Source organism: Struthio camelus, chromosome 3 (genome assembly GCF_040807025.1).
Source record: "Struthio camelus isolate bStrCam1 chromosome 3, bStrCam1.hap1, whole genome shotgun sequence".
NCBI classification, from domain to species: Eukaryota; Metazoa; Chordata; class Aves; order Struthioniformes; family Struthionidae; genus Struthio; species Struthio camelus.
In genome coordinates, this window is record NC_090944.1 from 1,596,553 (window position 1) to 1,618,586 (window position 22,034).

General features: G+C 43.8%; 1 protein-coding gene across 5 annotated transcripts in view; it reads right to left on the bottom strand.

Annotated features, from left to right (window-relative positions):
* ASXL2 (ASXL transcriptional regulator 2) overlaps nucleotides 1-22,034 on the bottom strand; it is a 139,074-nt gene that overhangs the window by 61,399 nt on the left and 55,641 nt on the right. For 4 of the 5 annotated variants that reach the window (XM_068936651.1, XM_068936649.1, XM_068936650.1 and 1 more), the window contains one exon: nucleotides 18,095-18,254. In XM_068936651.1, coding sequence (XP_068792752.1) covers nucleotides 18,095-18,254 — 160 coding nt within the window. Of the gene's footprint in view, nucleotides 1-1,090; nucleotides 1,916-18,094; nucleotides 18,255-22,034 lie in introns of those variants that run through there. The other variant, XM_009669652.2, reaches the window with a different exon arrangement.

Here is a 22,034-nt window from a genome sequence, read left to right on the forward strand (position 1 = left end):
TCTGGTCCAAAACACCCTGAATGAGCCAGGGAAGAGTGTCTTTGGTGGCTCTTCTTTTGCTCTTATCAGGAGAAGCCAACAACTCTCTGTGAAGAGCAACTCAGAAGCAAGCACAGAGATCCTCCAAAGTTTATAGGCTTGATGATAGTGCACACTACCCAATATTTGGGAGATTTTTAAGGCACCTACAATTAAAAGTGTTACAAATATTTATTACCAGAGTGCCTGCTAGAAAAACACTTCTGGAAAGACTGATTTGCAGTTATCATGTCCAGTTTATTTCCCCCTTTATCCTTAAAGTTCACTTTACTACCTAGACCTTACTATGACTCTTACAAAAGGTGTCAGTTTATAGAAGTAAGATCCTTCTCTTTCAGGATGACTCTGATTAGAAAAGGTACACCAGGGACATGAAAAATGTCAGAAATTATATAAAAATCTAATTTCTACAGCCAAATTTCCTGTTAGAAGCCATGAAAGTTTAGGCAGGTCTACGCAGGAACCAGTATCTTTTGCTCATTTGTATCAGCTTGCAAAGCCAGGTTTACGCACTGATGGTGATTCCATTTAAGTCAACTGAAGTTCTGCAACCGACTACAGAAACAAGATTAAGTTCTACATACTTCCAGACACCATAAGCACAGCTTATATTAGTAAACTTGAGCTCAGAAACAATCCTGGATGTACAAACAAGCTGTGCACGCAGACAGCAACGCTGAGCAGCTGCATCCCATGTTCACGGAGTGCATTACGAACTACTCACAAGTTGCCCTACAAGACATTAGTGAAACCATCTGGAATTGAGGCATTTACACGTTAAGGTTTGGGGATGATTCACACATCATAGAATCCAAGTCTATAGCCGTCTTGGCAGCATCCCTTTACAAATACTGTGCTGTATCCAGAAAGGCTTTGTTTTTATTGTCAAACTCAAAAGACAACGTTTAGTAGCTGTTTCATTTCAAGGCCAAAGAAAAGATCTCCGTCTCACCTCTCATCGTCACAGAAGAACCCAATCCAAAGCAGCGCCCATTCCATCCCTTAAAGCACAAATCTGCAGCAGCTGCCTGCTGAAGCGACTTCATCTTACCTTCCAGTGGAATTGCACAAAGCTGCTCCATGAACATTGCTTCTTGCTATGAAGATCTGCAGTCAGTGCTCCTGGCTTCCTCCAGCCTTCTGCTCATGCACAGATGTTCAGACTACAATGTATGAGGTTTGTTTTTAAATTTTTTCCTCTGTGCTCCTGATTGGCTCAGTGCAATGCCCATGTGGGTCTATAAATGCTAGGTTACTATCCTTTTTAAAATCGAAGTGTCAGTTTTGCTGCTGTCAGAGCACTTTATTTTTGTACATATAAGGAAGTGGCTGTTGATGTTATCTGAACGTCCTTCCTGTTTTATATGTATATGAGTGAAAATATGTCACGTTAAGCTAAACTGCAGGCTCAAAGAGCTCGACTCAAAGCCTCTAAGCAAAATAAAATAATATGAACGCAGCTCATCTGTTCACTGTCTAACCCAGTTTGCATTCACTTCACCGAGTCTCACCAGAAGTCTGCGTTCTCCCAGCAGAAGGCAGGCTCATCAAGCCTGGCAAAAAAACTAAGCCAGATACTGTACTACCGCGGCTTGCTATCGAGATTCTCAGGATGATTCAAATTACAGAGGGTTTGGCTGATGTTGACATTCATATAAGTATCTCAGACATCACAGAGGTGAAAAAAATGGTCAGCAACCAAACAGTGCCACAAAACTGTTCTGGTTGAATGTTGGCTATCCTTGAACTAGAATGACTAGATTTTTAAGCGCGAAAGGAGTTTTCCATGTATTTTATGTTAGAGCACACAGTCCAGGAAGTGGGAGTGTAGGAGTGTTTCATTCCAGAGTCGATACTACAGAGCTAAACACTGAAAGAATCTTTTTAATTGGAATTTAATGTCTTTTTGGTTATTTTTAAGCAGAGCAAACAAATGTAACCAACTAAAAATAAAACTTGTCTCTGTGTACGCCTGTAGAGGAAAACAGCAGTAAAATGCAAGGAGGTTCGTTTTCTCCGTGCACCTCTAAGGAGCATCACCCGCGCCAGCGCCACATCTCAGCCACAGAGGTCCGTCTCCACGGCCGAGAGCTGCGGCAAGTCGTAGGTTCGTTCGCTTCCACTTTCAAACATTGCTGGTTGCAGAGCAGGCGCTAGGAATTCACAGCTGCGGCTGGGAGGGAACAGAAGCTCTTTGCGCTTTCTACTTTCATCATGCTTGTCACAGCAACTTCGCAGATATTAAATGCCAGTTAACTTTATATACAGTAATGCCACGAAACGGAAGGGTTTGACAGAGGGAACCAAAAGAAGTGACCATCCTTTTCTGGATGCAAATAATAAATAAACTGAATATTAAAAGTCAAAGAAAAATTTCTTCCCTCTGGACTTCATAGCCTAACTCATTTCTATATATACCTCTTTGAATGTCAGCTTTTTGGCATACAGTTGGTCTGCCCTCGGAAAAACTTAAACTGATAGAAGTGTGAGTTCCACTTAGTTCAAACAAGTGCTTCTAAAAAAACAGTAAGAATGAGTGATAGCATGTGACATAAAAAATGTACCTTACACATACTAGAGTTTAAAAATGTTTCATGCAAAGAGTTTTTGAACCCTTTACCATCATTAAAGCACCACAGACTCTTATTTTATCTCATTAAACAGTTTTGGGTCATTTAATTCTGTTGCAAAGTCATGTGGGAGCCAAGAATCAGAGCTGGAAAGATAAAGCAGATGTCTCAGTGCCGGAAGACTGGGAGCTGTCATAGCAAAATCAAGTAATGAGACCTAGAACTAACAGAGGCCAATTTGCCATGCGTTTATGTCCTGGCATTGATTGATTTGAATGTCTGAAAACATAGAAGCTCCCAAAAGAAGTTTTTCCTGCAGTGGGGGCAGCTGCCCTGAGCTCCCATGTATGCTCAGGTATCTCATAAAGCTTAGGCTCATGCTGCAGCTTTTCCCATAGCTGGAGCATGTACAGTCTCTCTCGGGAAAGGCAGCAGTGTCATTATCTTTGAAACCCCTCCAGCTAACTCTTTTCAGTTTGGCTAAAATCAGCTTTAAAAGCTATGGATGAAAGCGTGCACCCAACCACAGACACCCTATTGGACTAGCTTGCTCAACATACACAAGTTTTTGCAGCTGGTGACACAAGAGAAGGTGATGGGGTCAGCCTCACATTCAGCCACCTTTAATTTCCCAGCACAAACGCCACTGGCTTGATTGGGGACGGCTTCTCCCGAGCATCCCTGACAAGGCTCCTGCTTTGCGTGCCACAGCTGCAGCACATCGCAAACAAGTTTCCCGAGAAAGGAGAGATTAATCCAGATGAGACATTAAATATGTCACCATTAATCATTCCTTCACAGGAACCAATTATTTCCCTACAATAAAAGCTGTTCTCCCAAAGCCTCAGTCACTCCCCCTTGCCCACGTGCCCAGATGCTGCAGTAAATAAGGAATTTGGCTTCTGCTCATACCTACCGTCCTTTACTCGTATCCTGACCCTAATAAGGAAAACAGCACCATAAATCTAACTTTTTGGAAGGTGTCTTTTCTTTTTAAAAATATGTATTTTTTGTGAAGTAGTTATCTTTTCCTTATGAACGTCACTACCTACGTATAAAATCCCTCACGAAACACACTGAGTGACACAGGCTTGTACCATCTGAGCAGCCCAGAACCAAGGTGTCGTGATGCCACTTCTTCAAAATGAGCATCAGCTGATGTCACTTATTCAAATGCACCAAACGTGCCTAAGGCTTTCACGAGCCTGCAATAGGTTTAGCGCTTCTATTTTAAACTTCTGAACAAATCCTACGTTAACAGAAATATAGACACATATGTGTATATGTGTAAATATGTATAGAGAGAGAGAGCGCGCGGGCGCACACACGAGCACGCAAACGAGCCTGCCTGCAGGTTGCCCTGCTATCGAAAAGGTGCAAGGCAGATGTGCTTCAGAGCAGCTGAGCTTAATGGGCATTTAAGCGGCAGCAAGTCTAAATACTTAGCTTTTTTTAGTTTTTGGGTTTTTTTTAATTTAACAGTGCTATCTGGATACTAAAACCATATGCATGAGGAGCAGCGCAGGGGTCTCCGAGGGTCTCCGAACGCGACACCCGCCGTGTTGGAGAGCGCCAAAAGGAGCAGGCTGGGAAGGAAGTTTCTTAGTAAAATCGAAGCTGCATGGCTGCTCCTCTAGTCTTACTGCCACGGCGGACGGGAACGATATGAAAAAGAAGAAAGGGAGAATAATAGAGAAAGGAAATACGTACTGCAAAATAAAAACTAAAGCAATTACCAGCAAAGCACTTAGGGAAAGCCCCCACCGCGGCTGTTAACTTCCTACAGCTTATCACTGACACGGCGGCGCGAAAAGTCACAGATAAGGGCAAATTTGTCAGTACGGGCGAATTTGCCCCTAGGTAGAGGAGTAACATAAGGCCACAAACACTTAACTCCATTTTCGCATTCTGCCGTTAACACCGGGCTGATCAGGGAAGAAAGAACGGGAGCAGTTCCACCGCTCGGGCAACCCAGCGCCCGCGCTCGGGGCGCGCTACCCGCAGCGGGGCAGGAGCCCGACGGCAGCGCGGGGCTCTCGCTGCCTGACCGAGAGAGAGGCCTTTCCTGGCAGCTGTAGCAGGCTCGACAACACCTGCCCGGCCTCAACAGCGCAGCCGGAGAACGGGGTGCCGAGGAGCAGGGTCTCCGTGAAGGTTTCCCAGCGAAATTCAGCTAATATCCCAAGCCGCAGTCCCGAGCCACCCAAGCGTCTAGCGCACAGTACAGCCACCCGCGCATTAAGAGAAATAAGGGATTATATTTCAGATGAGAGTACCTCACTTAGCCAGGATCTACTCAAAGAAAGAGAAAAAATATATTTCTGTCCTTCTTGCCACAAAGGAAAATGTCCATACCGCCACGCCAGAAGCCCCGCTCCGAGATTTCAGCAGTATGCCATCCTTTTCCTATTACGGCCCATAAACAGGAAAGGTTGTTTCCTCCCATAATCAAACAGCAAAACCTTCCTAAAAGTTTACTATTAGTCAAGTTGCTTTAAAAAATCATAACGCCAAAACCTTCTAAAGAATAAAAGACTGGGAGACTTACTTATGTTTTTAAATATTCTTCTGCATAACATAGGCCAGAAAATGTCAACCAATTATTCTGGAATGAAGCTCCTGATTTCTAATTAACTTTGTTTTAATTAATTAAAGAAAATCTCCCTATCGAAAAGGAAATTTCTAAAAATATGTCATACGCGGAGCCACAGTAATATTCAGCTTCATAAAAAGGGGCACCACAGCAAAACATGGAAACGAGTTAAAAGGAAGTTAAAAGGAGCATCTAAAAGGGTAACACACACACACACGTATAGCAGTGGCAAAGACATTATCTAAATAAACCACAGTAGATTCCTAGATTGAGTGATTATCACCTACCAAAGATGACTCTAAAAAGATTTAGAAATAAACTTGTCCGGTTGAGCAGCAGAGTAAAGCAGACTCCTTTAAACAAGGGGATCGGAGGGAAGCGCTTCCTACAGGGTAATGACTGCTTCAGCGTGAACAACAGGGAGAAACAGTCCGGTTCTGCTGTGATGGGGGGTACTGGTGGGGCGTCACGGCGAAGCGTGCTACGACCTCTGCCATTCAACATAAATCATCTAGAAGGCAGAAACAGCCCACGATGCGAGCCTGTAGGCGTGAATAAATAAATAAAATGAAATAAAATGATTCTGCATAACAAAAGATTAAACTTGGTTAATCTCGAGAGTTGCAGAAGGACCTCAAAACATTGACTAAAAAAGCTCAGTGCATTTAAAAGGCAACGTAATGAGCAGAGGGACGAACAACTGAACCGTACGTCCATACGATGAACTCTGAAACAGCTGTCACTACTTGGGAAAAGGATCTCAGAGTTACCAGAGTTACCACAGGTGAAAATGTCAATGTTTTTTTGACTCAAAAGCAGTCAAAAAAGCATTGAGAATGTCACAAAATATTATAGAAAGGAAGAAGCAAAACATGTTCAGGATATGCAGAAATGAACAGAAAACGGAGAGCGTCCTGGGTATCCACAGAACGTGGGCATCTTGAACTGAACGTGCGTTTCTGCCCACCGATCTCCAAAAAACGCTGAAAATTTCAAAAAAAACTGGAGAAGATTCAGAAAAGGAAATAAGTACAGTCAGAGACTTTACACAAGGCAGACTACGAGTCCTGTGAGGAAGGAGCAACAAACGGAGAATGACAAAGGTCTTTAAAATCACTGTATATTTACTTCATTAAGTGCCAGAGGCACTTGCTGGGATTATCAGATGACCTGTTTAAATGGAGGTACTTTTTGAGACTGCCAAACTCATACTCGGAAATTCAGTTTCAAGGGATGTTTCAGAGGCCAAAAGTATACATGAGCTAAATGAATTACAAAATCAATTTAGGACAGGCCCACTGGGACCTGCTGAACATACTGATCTTCATTCAGTCTCCAATGTGCAAGTCTCTAAATCATGCTGATAATCTTTGAAGAAATCCACACTTTTTCCCTAAACATGTGCTAATGCTCACTTTCAGATAGGTTACCAGGGTGAGAGGATCTTCTCGCTGATCCAGCACTGTCTTCTTAGTTCCATCCTGGATTGACGCTCAGATGTTCAATGGAGGTTTCCACATTTCAAAATTTCCAACACAGTAATTCCAGCTAAATCTAAGAACTACAGGAGACAAAAGGACGAGAAGCCCTGAGGACAAAGCAGGAGGGACCACAGGTCAGTGGAACAAACCCCTGCGTTTTTACAGTAGGGCAACGGGCACCCTGGCCCATACAGCATCCCAGCTGGGTCGGAGGGCTGCCGAACCGCTCTGCCCCGCGCGCCCTCGGCACGGCTGTGTGGTCTGGAGCGCTGGGAGGAATCCTGGCAACTTTTACGAACGATCCGCAAGCAACCTCCCTTCTCTCCATGCCCTTTACACACCGTCACGTTAGTCTATCGAATCTGACAGCTGCCATCACAAATCAGCAGGAGCTGCCAAACTGCTCCCCTATCTGATACACAAATTAATTGTTAAGTAACATAAAGCTATCAATTCTGGTTTAATTCTGACTTAGCGCAAACACTGCACCTATCCGCCCAAAAACATACTGAAGTCGGAGCAGCAATGGCAACACTTAAGATCTTGAGAGGTATCATTTTGGTGTAAAAAACCCCAAAAATAAATAAAAACAAACAAAAAAATCCCACAATAGGAACCCAATTGCTTCTCTCGCTATTGCACTGTTAGCTACTCTAACAGTATTGGAGTATTTTGATCTACAGTAACTTCTTATTTCTACTCTCTCTACTATTTTGTGAAACAACAATTTCACAAAAGGAGAACTATTAAAAATGAATACTATATTTATGAAGACAGAAGAAGCCCTTCAGGATGCCAAAGCACTACGAAAATAGTGATAGGGCATTACAGAATATACACCCAGCAGTCACATCAATACATGCATTCATGCATACGCAGTCTTTCCTTGTTCAGAAACTTCAAAATTGTAATATAAATGATGATTTCATTAGTATACACATCTGCCACGTAATCATTCATTAATCCATTAACCTAAAAAACAAGTAGTGGATATAAAATGAATGAAGGCTTGAACTGACCAAAATACTCGCATGCAAGTCTGACGCGTGCTTGAGTGCCAAGGGAGCCAAGAAAATCGGATTCCACGTACGCAGATCATCCTAACTTTAGATGCCTGTTGTGCAGCTTTTGCCATCTGAGCTATGCGCTGTAGTCTGCCCTTACTTTGAATGGAGGAGAACAGATGCCTTAAAGATGCAATATATTCATCCTGTTTTACAAGTTAGTCTAGAACAACATGAATCACACTCTGGAAATGCTTATTTCTTTACATGGAATCCAAAGTCATATGAGAGTAATGCCAAAAATGTAGCTATTTATCCTGCAAATGTTTATTGTATATATCCTGTCTGTGCTTGGCCAGATTTCCATCCTTTGTGCCTTACGTGGGGAATGCCAATAAACACACTCTGAACTTGCAGATTCTTGAAAGTTTGAGTTCAGAAATGTATCCAAGACCACACAGCAAATACCCCACACCTGGACTCAGAATTTGTAACTCCTGATTTTTGTTGCCACCTTTCTTGGAAATGATGACTACACCAGCTCTAAAGCTCCAGCGCTCTGCAAGCAGTGCTGCTCGCTGCGCCAGTCCGACTTTGAAATAGGATTTGCTGAATGCTCAGCAACTCTTAGTGCAGAAGGGCCGTTTAATGCAAAAACACCATGCAATAGTTGTGACGAGACCTGATATACCCTGGAAAAACAATGGGCTTCAAAACAAACGTGCGCAAATCTAGATAGTGAAGCTGAAAGGCTTGGAAAATGTGAAAGAAGCGAGTATGCAAGATGAAATCCCTACCTAAGTCAATGACAAAACTCCCAGCACTTCCACTGGGCAACTTGCCCAAGCACCAAAAAAGTCCTGATATCTCTCCTGCTCTTTGCTGTCATGCTGCACCGGGAAACCCTTGCTGTTGGAACTTGGGCACATGCTTTCTGTGTTCAGCATCAGTACTTTGCCCGTAGATACACAAGCTTTATTTTACTTCTCCTAAGGAGGGCCAGGCACAATCTTTTTCTTCCCACCTTTAGCATATGAAGCCAGTTGCATATTTTGCTTAGCCTTTTGTTAATACTGTTTCTTCACATGTAATATCTAAATTGTAACTGACTGGACAAATACCTCCCCACCGGGCACTTAAAATACTACAAATATAATTAGTACCTAAAAATAAGTTCCTGCTGATCCCAAGTTCAAGACTCCAATTTTTCTTTCACCTCAATTGATGACAGCGGATACCAAAAGCAGTTTCCTCCACTTTGCTATGCAACCATGGTCTCAAACTCTGTCAAGGAAAACACTGAACCCTGAACTGAGAAAGCAGCAGGCAAATACGGAACGTACACTGAAAAAAAGGTAGCTAAATGTATTATTTTTCGCATTTACAGGGTCAACATATCCTGAGTCTGCAAAGGATTTTTCAATAGTAAGTCCACTCTCCAGGTAGTTTTGAAGAAAGCTATTGAACATAAGCAAAAATACAAAGTCGACCAGCCTTCTGGACTGCTGCTCCTCTTTATACAAGACAACGTTTTCCTAAATGCAGTGACATGCCTCTCTCATGAGGCACACAATTCTATGGTAGCGTTGCTTAATGTAAAGTTTATTTAAGTCTCTTTACAGCTGGCTCTAAAGAAGTCCTAGAACGCATGCAGAAAACTAATTCAGAGAAAAGCAAAAGAAGTCAGAGCAAGAGGCAATTACCATAGAGAAAAAGCCTGTATTAATTAAACACAAACAGATTTATCAAACAACCAGCAAGCTACGAGTTATCTGAAGGGTTCTAAAACTCAACAGAAGAAAGCATTTATAGGGATTGACAGACTAAGACTTGCCAAATAGGTTGAAATCAGGAAACAAGTTTCCAGCAGAGACATCTGTAGCACGCTTTCTCAAAGCAATAAGCCGAGAGTGTAAGGTAGGATCATTTCAGAAAATGGCTGAAAAAACCTTAGGGAGAACACTAGAAAGAATAGTTTTGTGCTGACTAAAACTGAAGCTACGAAAGCCACTACTTGGTAGGTCATTTCTCCTCTCTTGTTTCTAGCAGCTGAACTGCACCATTTTGCATTAGGCATCACACCTTTATGCTGCTCCCAGGTCTTCAGCAGCTCCTCAACCAGACATCTGGAAGCTTGCACAGCTGTGCCATCGTCACTGCAGCTCCACTAGTGGAAGCCGTGTTGGAACTGCTTGCACTAAGCGCACAAAGCCAGCGATGCAAAAATCGTATAGTCAATCCAGAACTGATAAAGAGCAGTCCTACTTTTCAGCCCGTGCTCATTTCAATCAATCGGGAATCTTTGCATGCCTCCCCGCTGTACCTAGAAATGCCATTTCATGCTGTTCTCATCCTCCCCTTTGAGTTGGCTCATGTGGCTCAGCAGCGGAATCAGATCAACTCACAGATGCCACTGAAAATAAATCCTCTTTTCCTTTTTCTTTATTAGCTTTCAGCTGGATCTGATCTCTGATTCAACTCATCATGCGGCAGCACAGTTGCCAGGGCTGATGCAAGAGATGCAGTGGTACGAGGCAGGGACCACCCCTTCTGGCAGTAACAAAATTGTAGGTCAGCTTCAACTGACTGTGAAACAGCACTCTATGTTACACAGCAACGTGTTTCGCACTGCACTTGCTATTCTGAGAACTTTACAAAGTGAGAAGTGTGGGGACAGAGGACAAATCAGTAGATATTTCAATGGCTGGTCTACACAACTAACAAGTTAGGCTAATGTCAAGAAATCTTAAGACCCTGCCAAGTCAAGAAGTATTCTGGATTCAGGTTTCTTTAGCATTTAATAATAATGATCGTACCAATATTACAGCACTGCAGCTTAAGGACTCACCTGGAAAAGCAACACAATATCCCTTCCTGCATCGTCACAAGATCACGTAACCATCAGCTTGGAGAAGGGGAACAAAATCAAAAGCTACCATGATTTGGAATGGTTAAAAAAAAAATCTCATTCCTGAAGCAATTTAAAAAGAACTCAAAAACACAGATTTTCTCCAGCCTGACCAGAGGCCACCAGGAAAGCAGACGGAGGTGGAAGGGATACAGCGCTGCCATTTAAAGTTGCATGCAGAACTTGAAGCAAGACCTATTCTACTGTAGACCCAAGGCTGAAATTTACTGTCCTGTGCCAAAGCAATTGCACACTCGGAGAATTTGTACACTTTGGGTGTATCTAAAAAAAGGAGGAAGTCTCTATATGCTTTTGAATCAAATTATCTAGATGCCTATCTTAAATGTTAGTTTCATGATTACAGCTAAGTAGCTTTCAATGCAGCTAGTTGTATTTGGACATGTGCCATCAAAAAACAAATATGTGATTCACTTAAAATAATTGCTCTGTGTGCTCAGTGATCTAGGCTCTTACACATGCCAGTTATTAAACCACAGCAAACCACATTTCTGTCTTTGTTTTCTGCACCTCTATTTCAGTTTAGGGAGGCTGGTGCTTTTTGGCAGAGCTATACAATTGTTAAACAAATCAGGCAAATGCCATTCACAAATGTTTTGGCAGTTACGGACTACTTTCAACTTCATGTGGAAAATAAAGTCTGCAGTTTCACCCGTTTTGCTTGGAGCAAGTTTCATTATTTCAGCCGAAAAGCTGCTGGCAGATCATGACTGTACCTGCGCTGTCCTGAGAGCTGAGAGGAGGTGCCCATGCCTGGTCAAACCCCACCGACGCTTTCTGTGTTTCTTACAAATAGTGCTGAAAGCGATCCCCCAAGGCACGCGGACTGTGGAGAAGTAATGAACATGTAACTTTCTGTGCGATACCAGAAATTGGGAGATGCTGGTGTTGCTTTAGCAGGTCTTAGCCCTTCAATAAGAATACGCAAACTAGCAAACGTGTCTTTTTCCAAACTTACCTGTTTTTGCACCCCATCCTATTTGCCTGCATTTTTTTTTTTTTAAATAGTGCCCAAAACCAGCCAGTGTTTCAGCTGAGACCTCACCAGTCATCGCTGCACAGCAGAGCCATCCCCGTTTTACAAGCATAACATATTCTGGTAACATATTCCAGAACGAGTTTTACCTTTATTGCAACAGCACCACATATTGACTCATACACAGTCTGTGCTCTTACAGAATTTTTGCAAGAACTGCTGCCTAACCAGCCATTTCAAAGTTTGCATTTGTGCCTTTATTTCGCCCTTCCTAACGTAGTAGATATGCACTTGTCTCTAGCGAGCACTGCGATTTTAATTTGGACCCCTCCATCAATTTAATCAAGATAATATTTGAATCCTGGTTCTGTCTTCCAAAGGCCTTGCATTTATTCTTCTGTAAGAGGACCTCAGTGGTCCCCGCTAAAGACGGCATACTGGGCTAGAGCAACCCTAGTATCGCTGCTATGCGTTTGTACCCTGTATTTACACAAATATTTGCTTCCCATTTTGCTCTGGAAATACGGCCCTGTGAACTGTATGTTCATTTACATATATGCAAATTACCAGCGGCATTACCAGCGATTCACTCGAGCTCCTCCAGAGGGGTCCACCTAGCACAGCGGGCGCACAGCGCCTACCGCAGCAGCTAACCGCAGCGCGTTTCAAGGTGCTGCGGGTGCTGTCACCCTGCAGCGCTGAGCACGGCTGGCAGATGCGGACGGTCCTGCTGTTCTGCAACAAGCCACAATATCAAGTGTTGCCTTTAATAAAGTACTCCTGTTTCAATATATTCACAGCTGCAGCTCTTAAAAATAATTCCTGTGGTTTAAATAAGAGAAGTGTCATAGTAGCGAAGCTGGCTCTGTTCTAAGATGTGAGGCACATCCTGTTCTGCTGATAACAGTGAGATGCAGTAACATCTTAAATCACAGTCACTAGATGTAACAGAAGACACCTGTCAGAGTCCTGAAATTGTGAGGAGCAGTGAAAGTCCTGCCAGCCAGGACGCTTGTTTTATTGCATCTTCTTACAGATAGTCTCTTGCAGCTCCAAAGAAAATAAAAAGCAGATTCAAGTTAATGCTGAAGAGAAACAACCCTGTATATGATACTGTATAAACAAACACACCTAACTGCCCATTGTGTTTTTCATGTTCGTTTTCATTTCACTTAGTATTTAAAAGAAAGCGCTTACTAATACGGAAAAGCGAGGAAAATTGACTACAGAAAGAAGGTTTCATCTCAGGTCTATTAACATCAGCACTCAAATGAATCCTCCATTCTTCACCTTTCTCTTACAAGTAACGAATGAAGTCTCCTGAAGCAGCAGAAATACTCAGTGCATCGTTCAAGTTAAGTCTAGAAGGAATAAATCATTATATGCACCTCATCCTGGACGTTTTGAATAGTGTAAAACAAGCTATTTTTCCCCGGAGAAGGCAGTGAGGCAGCCGAACGCACCTTCCCGTCGCAGCGGAGCAGACCTGAAAGCCAGCCCTCCGGTGCCACCGCCAGCCTCTGGCAGATTTCAGCCTGGTGTTTCAGAGGAACGTGCTGAATCCGTAAGCTAGTCAAGAGAAATTTTAATTCTGCCAGGAAAGTCTGTCAGTACAAAGCAACTCACGGTTGATTTACGTTCTGAAGCATGAAATTCATGTTGTCATCTCTGGCAACTGGCCTGAGTCCCAAATATATCCAGAAATATTCCTTTACCTCTCTTTTTACTTTTCCAATCAGTTCCAACTGCATAAAGACAAATTTTGTGAGCGTTCCTCCATACTAGTGCATTATGTTTCAGTATTTTCAACTGAATACAGCCTATCGTTCTGTGTATGCCAAAGGTGATTTCTTTTTTTATGCCTACTCAGGGTAGGTACAATAGGCAATAAGGTAATAAGATGAGCACTTCAATTCCCTATTTCATCTACAGCCAGGCTGGCAACAAGAAACGTGGTCTCATAAACCATCAGTAGTTCACCTCTGCCAGTAGTAGCAGAGGTGAAAGAGGAGAGCGGTACTTAGGAGACACTGCTGGCCTAGGACCTGGCCTCGGACGGTGCAACAACAAAATACTGAAACTTGACATCTGGGCGTCTTCTAAAGATCTGGTGGTTTCCACTGCAGCTACTTGCTTTCATGTAACTGTAGGAAATGGAAAAACGTCCAGCAGAGGTGGAGCACTCCAAGCCGCGGGCCTGCATCTCCTGACTAGCGAGGCTGCTCCCTCCCCTGCCGTTCTCCTGGAGAGCAAAAGTCAAAACTTTCACATCTGCAGCTGAAATTCTTCTTTTCTCTAGGAGGGCCCCTAAAGAAAGTACTGTTCCTTCAGGAAGGTACACCATCAACCAACAAGACTACAATAATAAAAATAAAAATAATAATAAAAAAATTCAATCTGCTCTACAGATCAGTGATCTTATAACTGGCACTGCCCAGCAGCTTGCCCCTGGCAAATCCACACCGGCTGCTGCCAGTCGCTTTCTCCTCCTTTACATGCCTAGAAACGTTCTCCAGGAGGATTTGCTTCATGATCTTCCTGGGGAATGAGGTGAGGCTGACTAGCTTGAACTTTCCTAGATTGTCTTTTTTTGTAGATGGGTGGTGAAAGATGTCTTTCTCCAGTCATCAGGAATCCCCTCCCAGCTGTCATGACTTTTCCAAGATAGAGAGTGACCCTACAATGACATCACCAGTCAGCTCAGCGCCCATCAGGTCCCATGGATTTGCGTTATGTCCTATTGCCAAGTGGTCCCTATCTGGATTTTCTTCTACTATGGACGTTTCACTCTCCACACTCTGTCACCAGTCTCAGGGAGCAGGGAGCAGACCTTGCCAAGAAAGCCTGAAGCAAAGGCGGCATTGCGTAACACAGCCCTTGTACGGAAGAGGAAAGGAGGGGTGGGCTACCTGAGGAGACAAACGAGCATCGCCTGGGCATGCAGGGTTGGAATTAGGAAAGCCAAAGCTCAGCTGGTTTTGAAACCAGCAAGGGATGTGAAAGGCAGCAAGAAGGAATTTTTCAGGCACTTCAGTGGTAAAAGGAAGACTAAAATAAAGGTAGGCCTGCTGACGAGTGAAGTGGGAAACGTTACAGCCCCACCTACCCTGCCTGTCTTTCTAAAGAGTCTGTATCATCCCTTGCAGTACTCCAGCCATGAGAATCACCCCACCACGTCTCCGTAATTCCAGTGACACCATAGCTCTGACTGCATACAGCCTTCGAATTCCTACTCTTTCCCATGCTGTGTTTTCGCTTACAGTCGCTTGAGATAGGTCTCCAAGTGCTGCTTTCTCAGGCAAAGTGTGAGAGCCTTCCTCACCATGCTGTCCTCCACATACTTTCTCCCTGTCCCCCTCCTGCTACCTAAACTTCTCTTCTGGCTTTTATTGCTGTCCCACAACAAACCCTGTTTAAAGTCCTCCACGCTATGTTAGCAAGCCTGTTGGCAAAGATGCTCTTGCCCTGTTTGGTCAGATGGATCCTAACGCTCCCCATCAGTCCTCTTTCCTCAATGAGGATCCCATGGTCTTAAAAGCCCAAACTCTGCCTGTAACACCAGCTGTGTAGGCAGGAGCTGATTCTCAATTCAGCTGCTCCTGCCTGGGCCTTTGCCCCTCACCAGCAGGACCTAGGAGAACACCACGTGGGTTCCCATGTTCTTACTCCAGAACCCTAATCAGGAGGATCAATCATTTTGATATGTTCCAGGTCTGTTTCAGCAGTGTTATGGGTGCCCACGTGGATGAACAACAAGAGGTAATAACATTGCAAAGCCAGAGGAGCTCTACCAACCCCTCCGCAACATTCCCGGTCTGAGCTCCTGGCAAGCACTGAGCTCCCAAGATGACCAGAATCAGCAGATGGGTGCCTCTGTCCCCCCAGAAGGGAGTCTACAATCACTATCACCAGCTGCTTCCGTTTGGTGGCAACCAACTAACCTTAGCTGCTGTGATAGGATATGAGACCACAGAACTGATCAGTCATCAGGAAAATTATTTCCAAAATATTTATTGGTTTAAATACTTGAGAGATTAACAGAAAGCTCTGAACAGTTTCTGAGTGAGCAACAGGCAAATGAAAAATCATTCAGCATAGGAAGTTTACTTCCTGGACAAGAAAAAACAACCTAATTTGCATGCATCTCGTTTTCACTCCTGCAGTAATCTGCCAATACAGGTGAAATGCCAGCTCCTCAAAGGCTTTTTTGAATTCCAGTTTGTTGGAAGCAGTTCAAATTATCTATAGCTCTAAAAGCTAATTACATAGAAATACCATTCCTGCTTTAGCAAACAAGCACATCTATAAGGACCATGAATCCCACCCTATGCCATATTGTTTTTCAGAAGTTCCTTAAAGGGAAGCTTAAGGAGAAGGTCACTTCCCTTCAGAACTTGTAAAATGCCTTTGTTGGATGCTTAGTGTTAAATTCATTAATAATTACAAGTTATTCACAGAAAGGAACACAATCCTTTGCGGGAAGCCATTTTGAAAAGAAGGAGAACAGTCAGTAACACTGCTGATCAGAATCACATTTCTAATATTAAAGTTCATGACTTTTAATGCATTAAAACATACAAAACTGATAATCTTTATGCTAAAGACCAAAACACCATTCCTAAAAAAAAAAAAAGTCAGTATCAGACAAAGATGAGCAAAATTTCCATTTTTATATCTGTACTGAAACTGATGCTTTCAAGTTTTCTACTTTTGTGTTTCAGTTAACTTTTTTTTAACTGTGGTTAGCCATTTCACTCTAAGAATGCTCTTCCTTCATATTTCAGTTCTTAAACCACACATCATCCTGTTATTTCAGTCATTCAGTAACATACTATATAAAAGTTCTTAAATAAAAAGTATAAATATACTTCTACACAAACATTAAGATCTCATTAGAAGGAGATATTTTGTGAATACCCTTTCAAGTTTAAAACAATATCATAACGTTTCACACTGTCTTCCATCACATCCTCATAGGCAAGCTCAGGAAGTGGGGGCTAGATCAGCAGACAGGGAGGTGGAGTGAGACCTGGCTGAACTGCCAGGCTTGGAGGGTTGTGATCAGTGGCACTATGTCCAGCTGGAGGCCTGCAGCTAGCGGTGTCCCCCAGGGGTCAATACTTGGTCCAATACTGTTTAACCTCTTCATTAATGATTGCGCATGAAGGGACAAAACGCACCCCCAGCAAGCTTGCTGACGATCCCAAACTGGGAGGAGCAGCTGATACACCAGAGGGCTGTGCTGCCATTCCAAGGGACCTCAACAGGCTGGAGAGGTGGGCTGAGGGGACCCTCCGGAAGTTCAGCAAAGGCCAGTGCAGAGTCCTGCCCCTGGGCAGGAAGAACCCCAGGCACCCGGATAGGTTGGCAGCTGACCTGCTGGAAAGCAGCTCTGCAGAGCAGAACCTGGGAGTCCTGGTGGACAAGTTAAGCATGAGCCAGCAATGTGCCCTTGTGGCCAAGAAGGCCAATGGTGTGCTGGGCTGCATTAGGCAGAGTGTTGCCAGCAGGTGGAGGGAGGTGATCCTGCCCCTCTCCTCAGCCCTGCTGAGGCCTCACCTGGAGTACAGTGTCCAGTTCTGGGCTCCCCAGGACAAGAGAGACGTGGAGCTCCTGAAGCAAGTCCAGCAAAGGGCTACTAAAATGACAAAGGGACTGGAGCATCTCTCCTATGAGGAGAGGCTGAGAGAGCTGGGTCTGCTCAGCCTGGAGAAGAGAAGGCTGAGGGGGAATCTGATCAATGGGAGGGTATCTGAAGGGAGGATGTCAAGAGGATGGGGCCAGACCCTTTTCAGTGGTGCCCAGCGACAGGACAAGAGGCAACGGGCACAAACTGAAACACAGCAAGGTCCATGTGAACATGAGGAAAAACTTTTTCCCGTGAGGGTGACTAAGCCCTGGAGCACGCTGCCCAGAGAGGTGGTGGAGTCTCCATCCTTGGAGATATTCAAAGTCCATCTGGACAGGGTCCTGGACAACCTGCTCCAGCTGACCTTGCCTGAGCAAGTGGGTTGGACTAGATGATCTTTAAACATCCCATTTCAATGTAAACTGCTCTGTGATTCTGCAGGCAGTTCACATAAACCTTCAATCTCACAGATTCTGTGCTCATTCCTTTTTAATGCTGCACCCCAAAATCACCAAAAGAGGCCAGAATTACACTGTACAATCTTTCTGGGAAAGAAGAGGGATGGCAGAGAAAAAACAGGAAAAAACAGATGCCAGTGTTCCAGTGTCTGAAGCATAGTACGCTGGCCTCTGGCTAATATCAAGGCCCTAAATACAGAGACTTAATTCCAGATAGCTTTTCCCCTTTGGTTCTCATATTAGTGAAGCAGCGTTTGTGTCATGAGTTCTAAACCATGAGCACAACTGGTAAAAGTAGGCTTTTAGCCTACTGTGACAGCTTCACTTTAGAAGGCAACAGATTTAATCGATAACAACCTCAAAGTCCTTCACAGACACAGACCATGTTAAAATTATCACCTCTGAAAAGGAAAATTACCTTTCCTTTTCCATCTGCTTTTCTTCCCATCTTTGTTACTGCAAGCATCACTGCTGCTGCTGCTGCTGCTGCTGTTCTCCGAGCTCTGCGAGTCTGACTGGGCATCGCTGCTTTCTTCCGAGCCATCAGAGAGCTCTTTTAATCCATCTGGAACATCCTTCTGCAAGTGAGAGAGACACACATATAGTTACCTACTCCATATAAAATTCTCCCAACTAAAGAGCATTTAAAAGCAGCAGTTGCCTGCATTAATAAGCACCGATCGTGGATTTTCCATGCCTCAGAACGACGTCAGAACTGCTTAGACTCTGGCCCACTAAAAACCCACGTTACCTTTTGCTAGTCCGTATCAAATGCTTTAAATTTCAGCTACCGCATCTCTTCCACTTTCCCCATCCTCACCTTTCACAAGTACGCCCTTCCTTCCACACCCACTGGAGTTGCCCTCTCTATCCCTTATTGCCAGCTCCCACCTACGTCTGTTTTATGGGAAAGCTGGGCAATTTTTGAAGTTCACGACAGAAGGAAAACAGTTTGACAACTCAGTGTCCTGCAGGCCCAGATAACTTCACTGCGTGCCAGGACCACAGCAGCCTCTGACGCGCTGCACAGCTCCTTGCAGGAACGGATCTGGCAGGTGCTTTTGTGCAGTAAAACGTCTGAACTGTCAAAGCCTGTAACTCTGCGTGAACGCGCGTTCGCGTGTACCATTTTAGGCTGAGCGCCGCTGGGCAGCGGGTTTTCGCCCTGAACACGCACTGCCCTCTAGCGATCACCCAGCTCGAACCACTTTTCAGCCTACTTTGCCCTATCGGTGCTAGCCCGTGACAACAAACCCATTCCTGCTGGTGGGGACTTCAGGCATGGCTGCTAATGTTACCGTTTTCCTACCTGCCCAAACTGTTCTGGACACCTTACAGACGGAGAACGTGCAAAGAGCTGCATCGCTTGCAGACAACCCAGCCACCACGTCCTTGCCCATCCTCATCCCCCCTCTCCAACTTCTATCAGATGGTCTCAGCTTCGTCGGACGGCATATCTGAAATTACGTTATACGTCTGTCTTGGTAGGTAGATAGGTAACGCTAACGTTAAATGTGTACTGTAACGAGGCAGAGAGGACAGCGTTTGTAACAGCTGGACAAATTAACAGAGCCGCGTATTTCAGAGAGGAAAGAATCTTTTTTTTAAAGCACTCAACCAGACCCTGCCTGAAAGCCTGTATTTCTTTCTAGTTACTTACTGGAAAAAGCCACTCAGAACAACTTTCCCTTTTTAGGAAAAGTCAATTAATTTCTTGTCCTTTCTCTGAAATTACAGCTATGACTAATTTCCGCATGCAAGACCAAAAAGTACTTAAGATGACACAAGTGTTATCAAAATTTAATTTCTTAGAGATTTTTTCCATCAGCAAGGTGAAGTACTAAATAGTTTAGATATTGAATTGTATCTTCATCCTACACTTCAGAAATAAAGTTCTTTTAACTGCACATAAAAAATAAGCTGTAGGTTATCACCAGAAGCAGGAAAAAAACTTTGCATTTGTATCAAGTGTCACTAAAGTTGGTAAAGACATGAAGCTTGCGAATTTCTAATGCTTACACTCCCTTCCTTAAAGCTCTTTTATAGCTTAATCTTTGGAAAGATCACTTTAGTCCTTGGAGACATGTCAATTATGCACGTTACCTATTTCAGATTTTTTTGAAGATGTTTCTTTTAAAGCCTTCTGCTGTGAGAGAATCACATCTCCTGCTGGGTCAGGTGCCATTACTTACTGCCAGACAGTGTGGAACACATGAGGAGCTAGAAAACCTGGACTTCCTTGGCTTTTGACTTGACGTTTCTGATTGAGAGTGAGTGAAGAAGATGGGGCCAGACACTTCTCAGTGGTGCCCGGTGACAGGACAAGAGGTAACGGGCACAAATTGAGACACAGGAACTTCCAATTGAACACAAGGAAACACTTCTTTGCGGTGAAGGCAGTTGAACTTTGGAAGAGGTTGCCCAGAGAGCTTGTGGAGTCTCCCTCTGTTCATGGAGATATTCAAAACCCATCTGGACACAGTCCTGGGTAAGGTGGTCTAGTTTATGCTGCTTGATCAGGGAGGTTGGACCAGATGATCTCCAGAGGCGCCTTCCAACCCCCAACTACTCTGTGATTCTTCTTTCAATAATTAAAATTCACTCACTCCTTCCAGTAACCATACCCAATAGTCGAATAAAATATGGCCTTCTAGCTGCCAGTCCTATAAACACATCTGGTAAGATTTTGAGAATGTTGTTTTTAGCATCTGCGGTAAAAAACAATGGAACAAGACAGACTTTCCCCAAATATAAAGTTAAAAATAGTCCTGCAGACTGGAATTTTCTGATTTACCAGTGAACAGCAAACTCCACTGCATCGAGTGGAACAATTAAAAGATAAATGCATAGAGGCAGAACCACATGCAGTCTTCCGAATAAGGCCAGATGCTGTTTTGTACGCAACACTAGCAATGACTTTGGGACCAACAAACATGAAGACGGCAGGCAGAAGCACATTTGGAAATCAGGCATAAGAATGTTTGAGGGGTCTATATGAAGGTCAATAAACCAAAATACTGGACTTCCAAATAACGTGCCTTGCAGCAAGGCCAGTGGTAGCTGGGATCGAGGTGAGCCACAGCATCAACGGGGGTTGCAGGATTAGGAACCAGTGTGCAGCTCCGAGTGCAAATGTGGGGCAAAGATGGGGACAGGAAGAGCTGTAGCTGCTCTCCTTCCCTCCCTCCTCAGGTAAACGCATACCTAGTGTTTTCACCTATATCACAACGGCAGCAATGCAGAGGAATCCAAGAGAGAAACCAAGGTATTCAGAAGTGAGAAGAAGTCTAAGGCAAATACACATAATATGAGCTGCTCCTTTGTCCACCCAGATCTTGTTCAGATTTTTCTGTTTTACTACTGACGTATTTCTTCGGTCTCTTCTTTCTCAGCTTCCTGCCAGAATGACTCCAATTTCTCAGCATCAGTGAATTAACTTTCAGTCTAAATCCCACCTTGTCTTTCAAGCTCGAGTTCCCTGTCCCTGTTCATATCCTGCTACTTCTCTGTACCCTGTCCACTTGCCTTGTCCTGGTCTGGATCTGCCAAGAATACCAGCTTTGCCTGACTGCTCCACTCAGTTTTCGTTGGGAGTATTTCACTGTCCATTAAATACACATTAAATATCCCTCGTGATCACCATTTTTTCTTAAGACTATCTTTCCTATGCTCTCTGCTAGAAGTTCTCCTGTTTTAGGCATAGAACTTTGCCTTTTCTTTAACAAAATCACTTAGTTTTTGCATTTATCTATTCACCCTCAGTACATCAATTGTTCTTGTAAGATGCGAATTCTTCCAGGCCCGACTGAACTTTTGCATATGCCTGTATAACTCGAAACGAAATCAGAGCCTCAAGGCTCACGCAGCGCACACAGCTTTTGCAAACCATGAAAAATACCACGTGAGACACTACTAGAAATTCAACACCTTTGTTACATATATTTAAAGGTCATGGTAATTTGTTTTAGAATATTTGGAAATAATTTTCCCCAGGAGACCAAGCAGACTCCTCAGATCATATGAAAAGTGACCAACATATCCTTATTAGGGCAAATGCAGCTTCCTTCTAGGTTTGTACTTGCCCCAGCGGAGCACTGCCAGCTACCCTGTGCTGTTACACATCACTTCAGCAGTTGAGCAAGCCTGTGACATCTAATCATTTCTAAACAAAACAAATGTGACTTTTTACTTTCCCCCTCCCTGCAGAAAGCGTGGCCATTATCTCTGAAAGACGACTGGCTATTTCAGTAAAACACTGAAACAGTCATTTTGCGACTCGGTTCGCAATCACTCTCACATAGGTTGACCATTCCTCATCAGTGTCAAGCATGAATATGCCTGAAGTTGCGTGTTCCCTC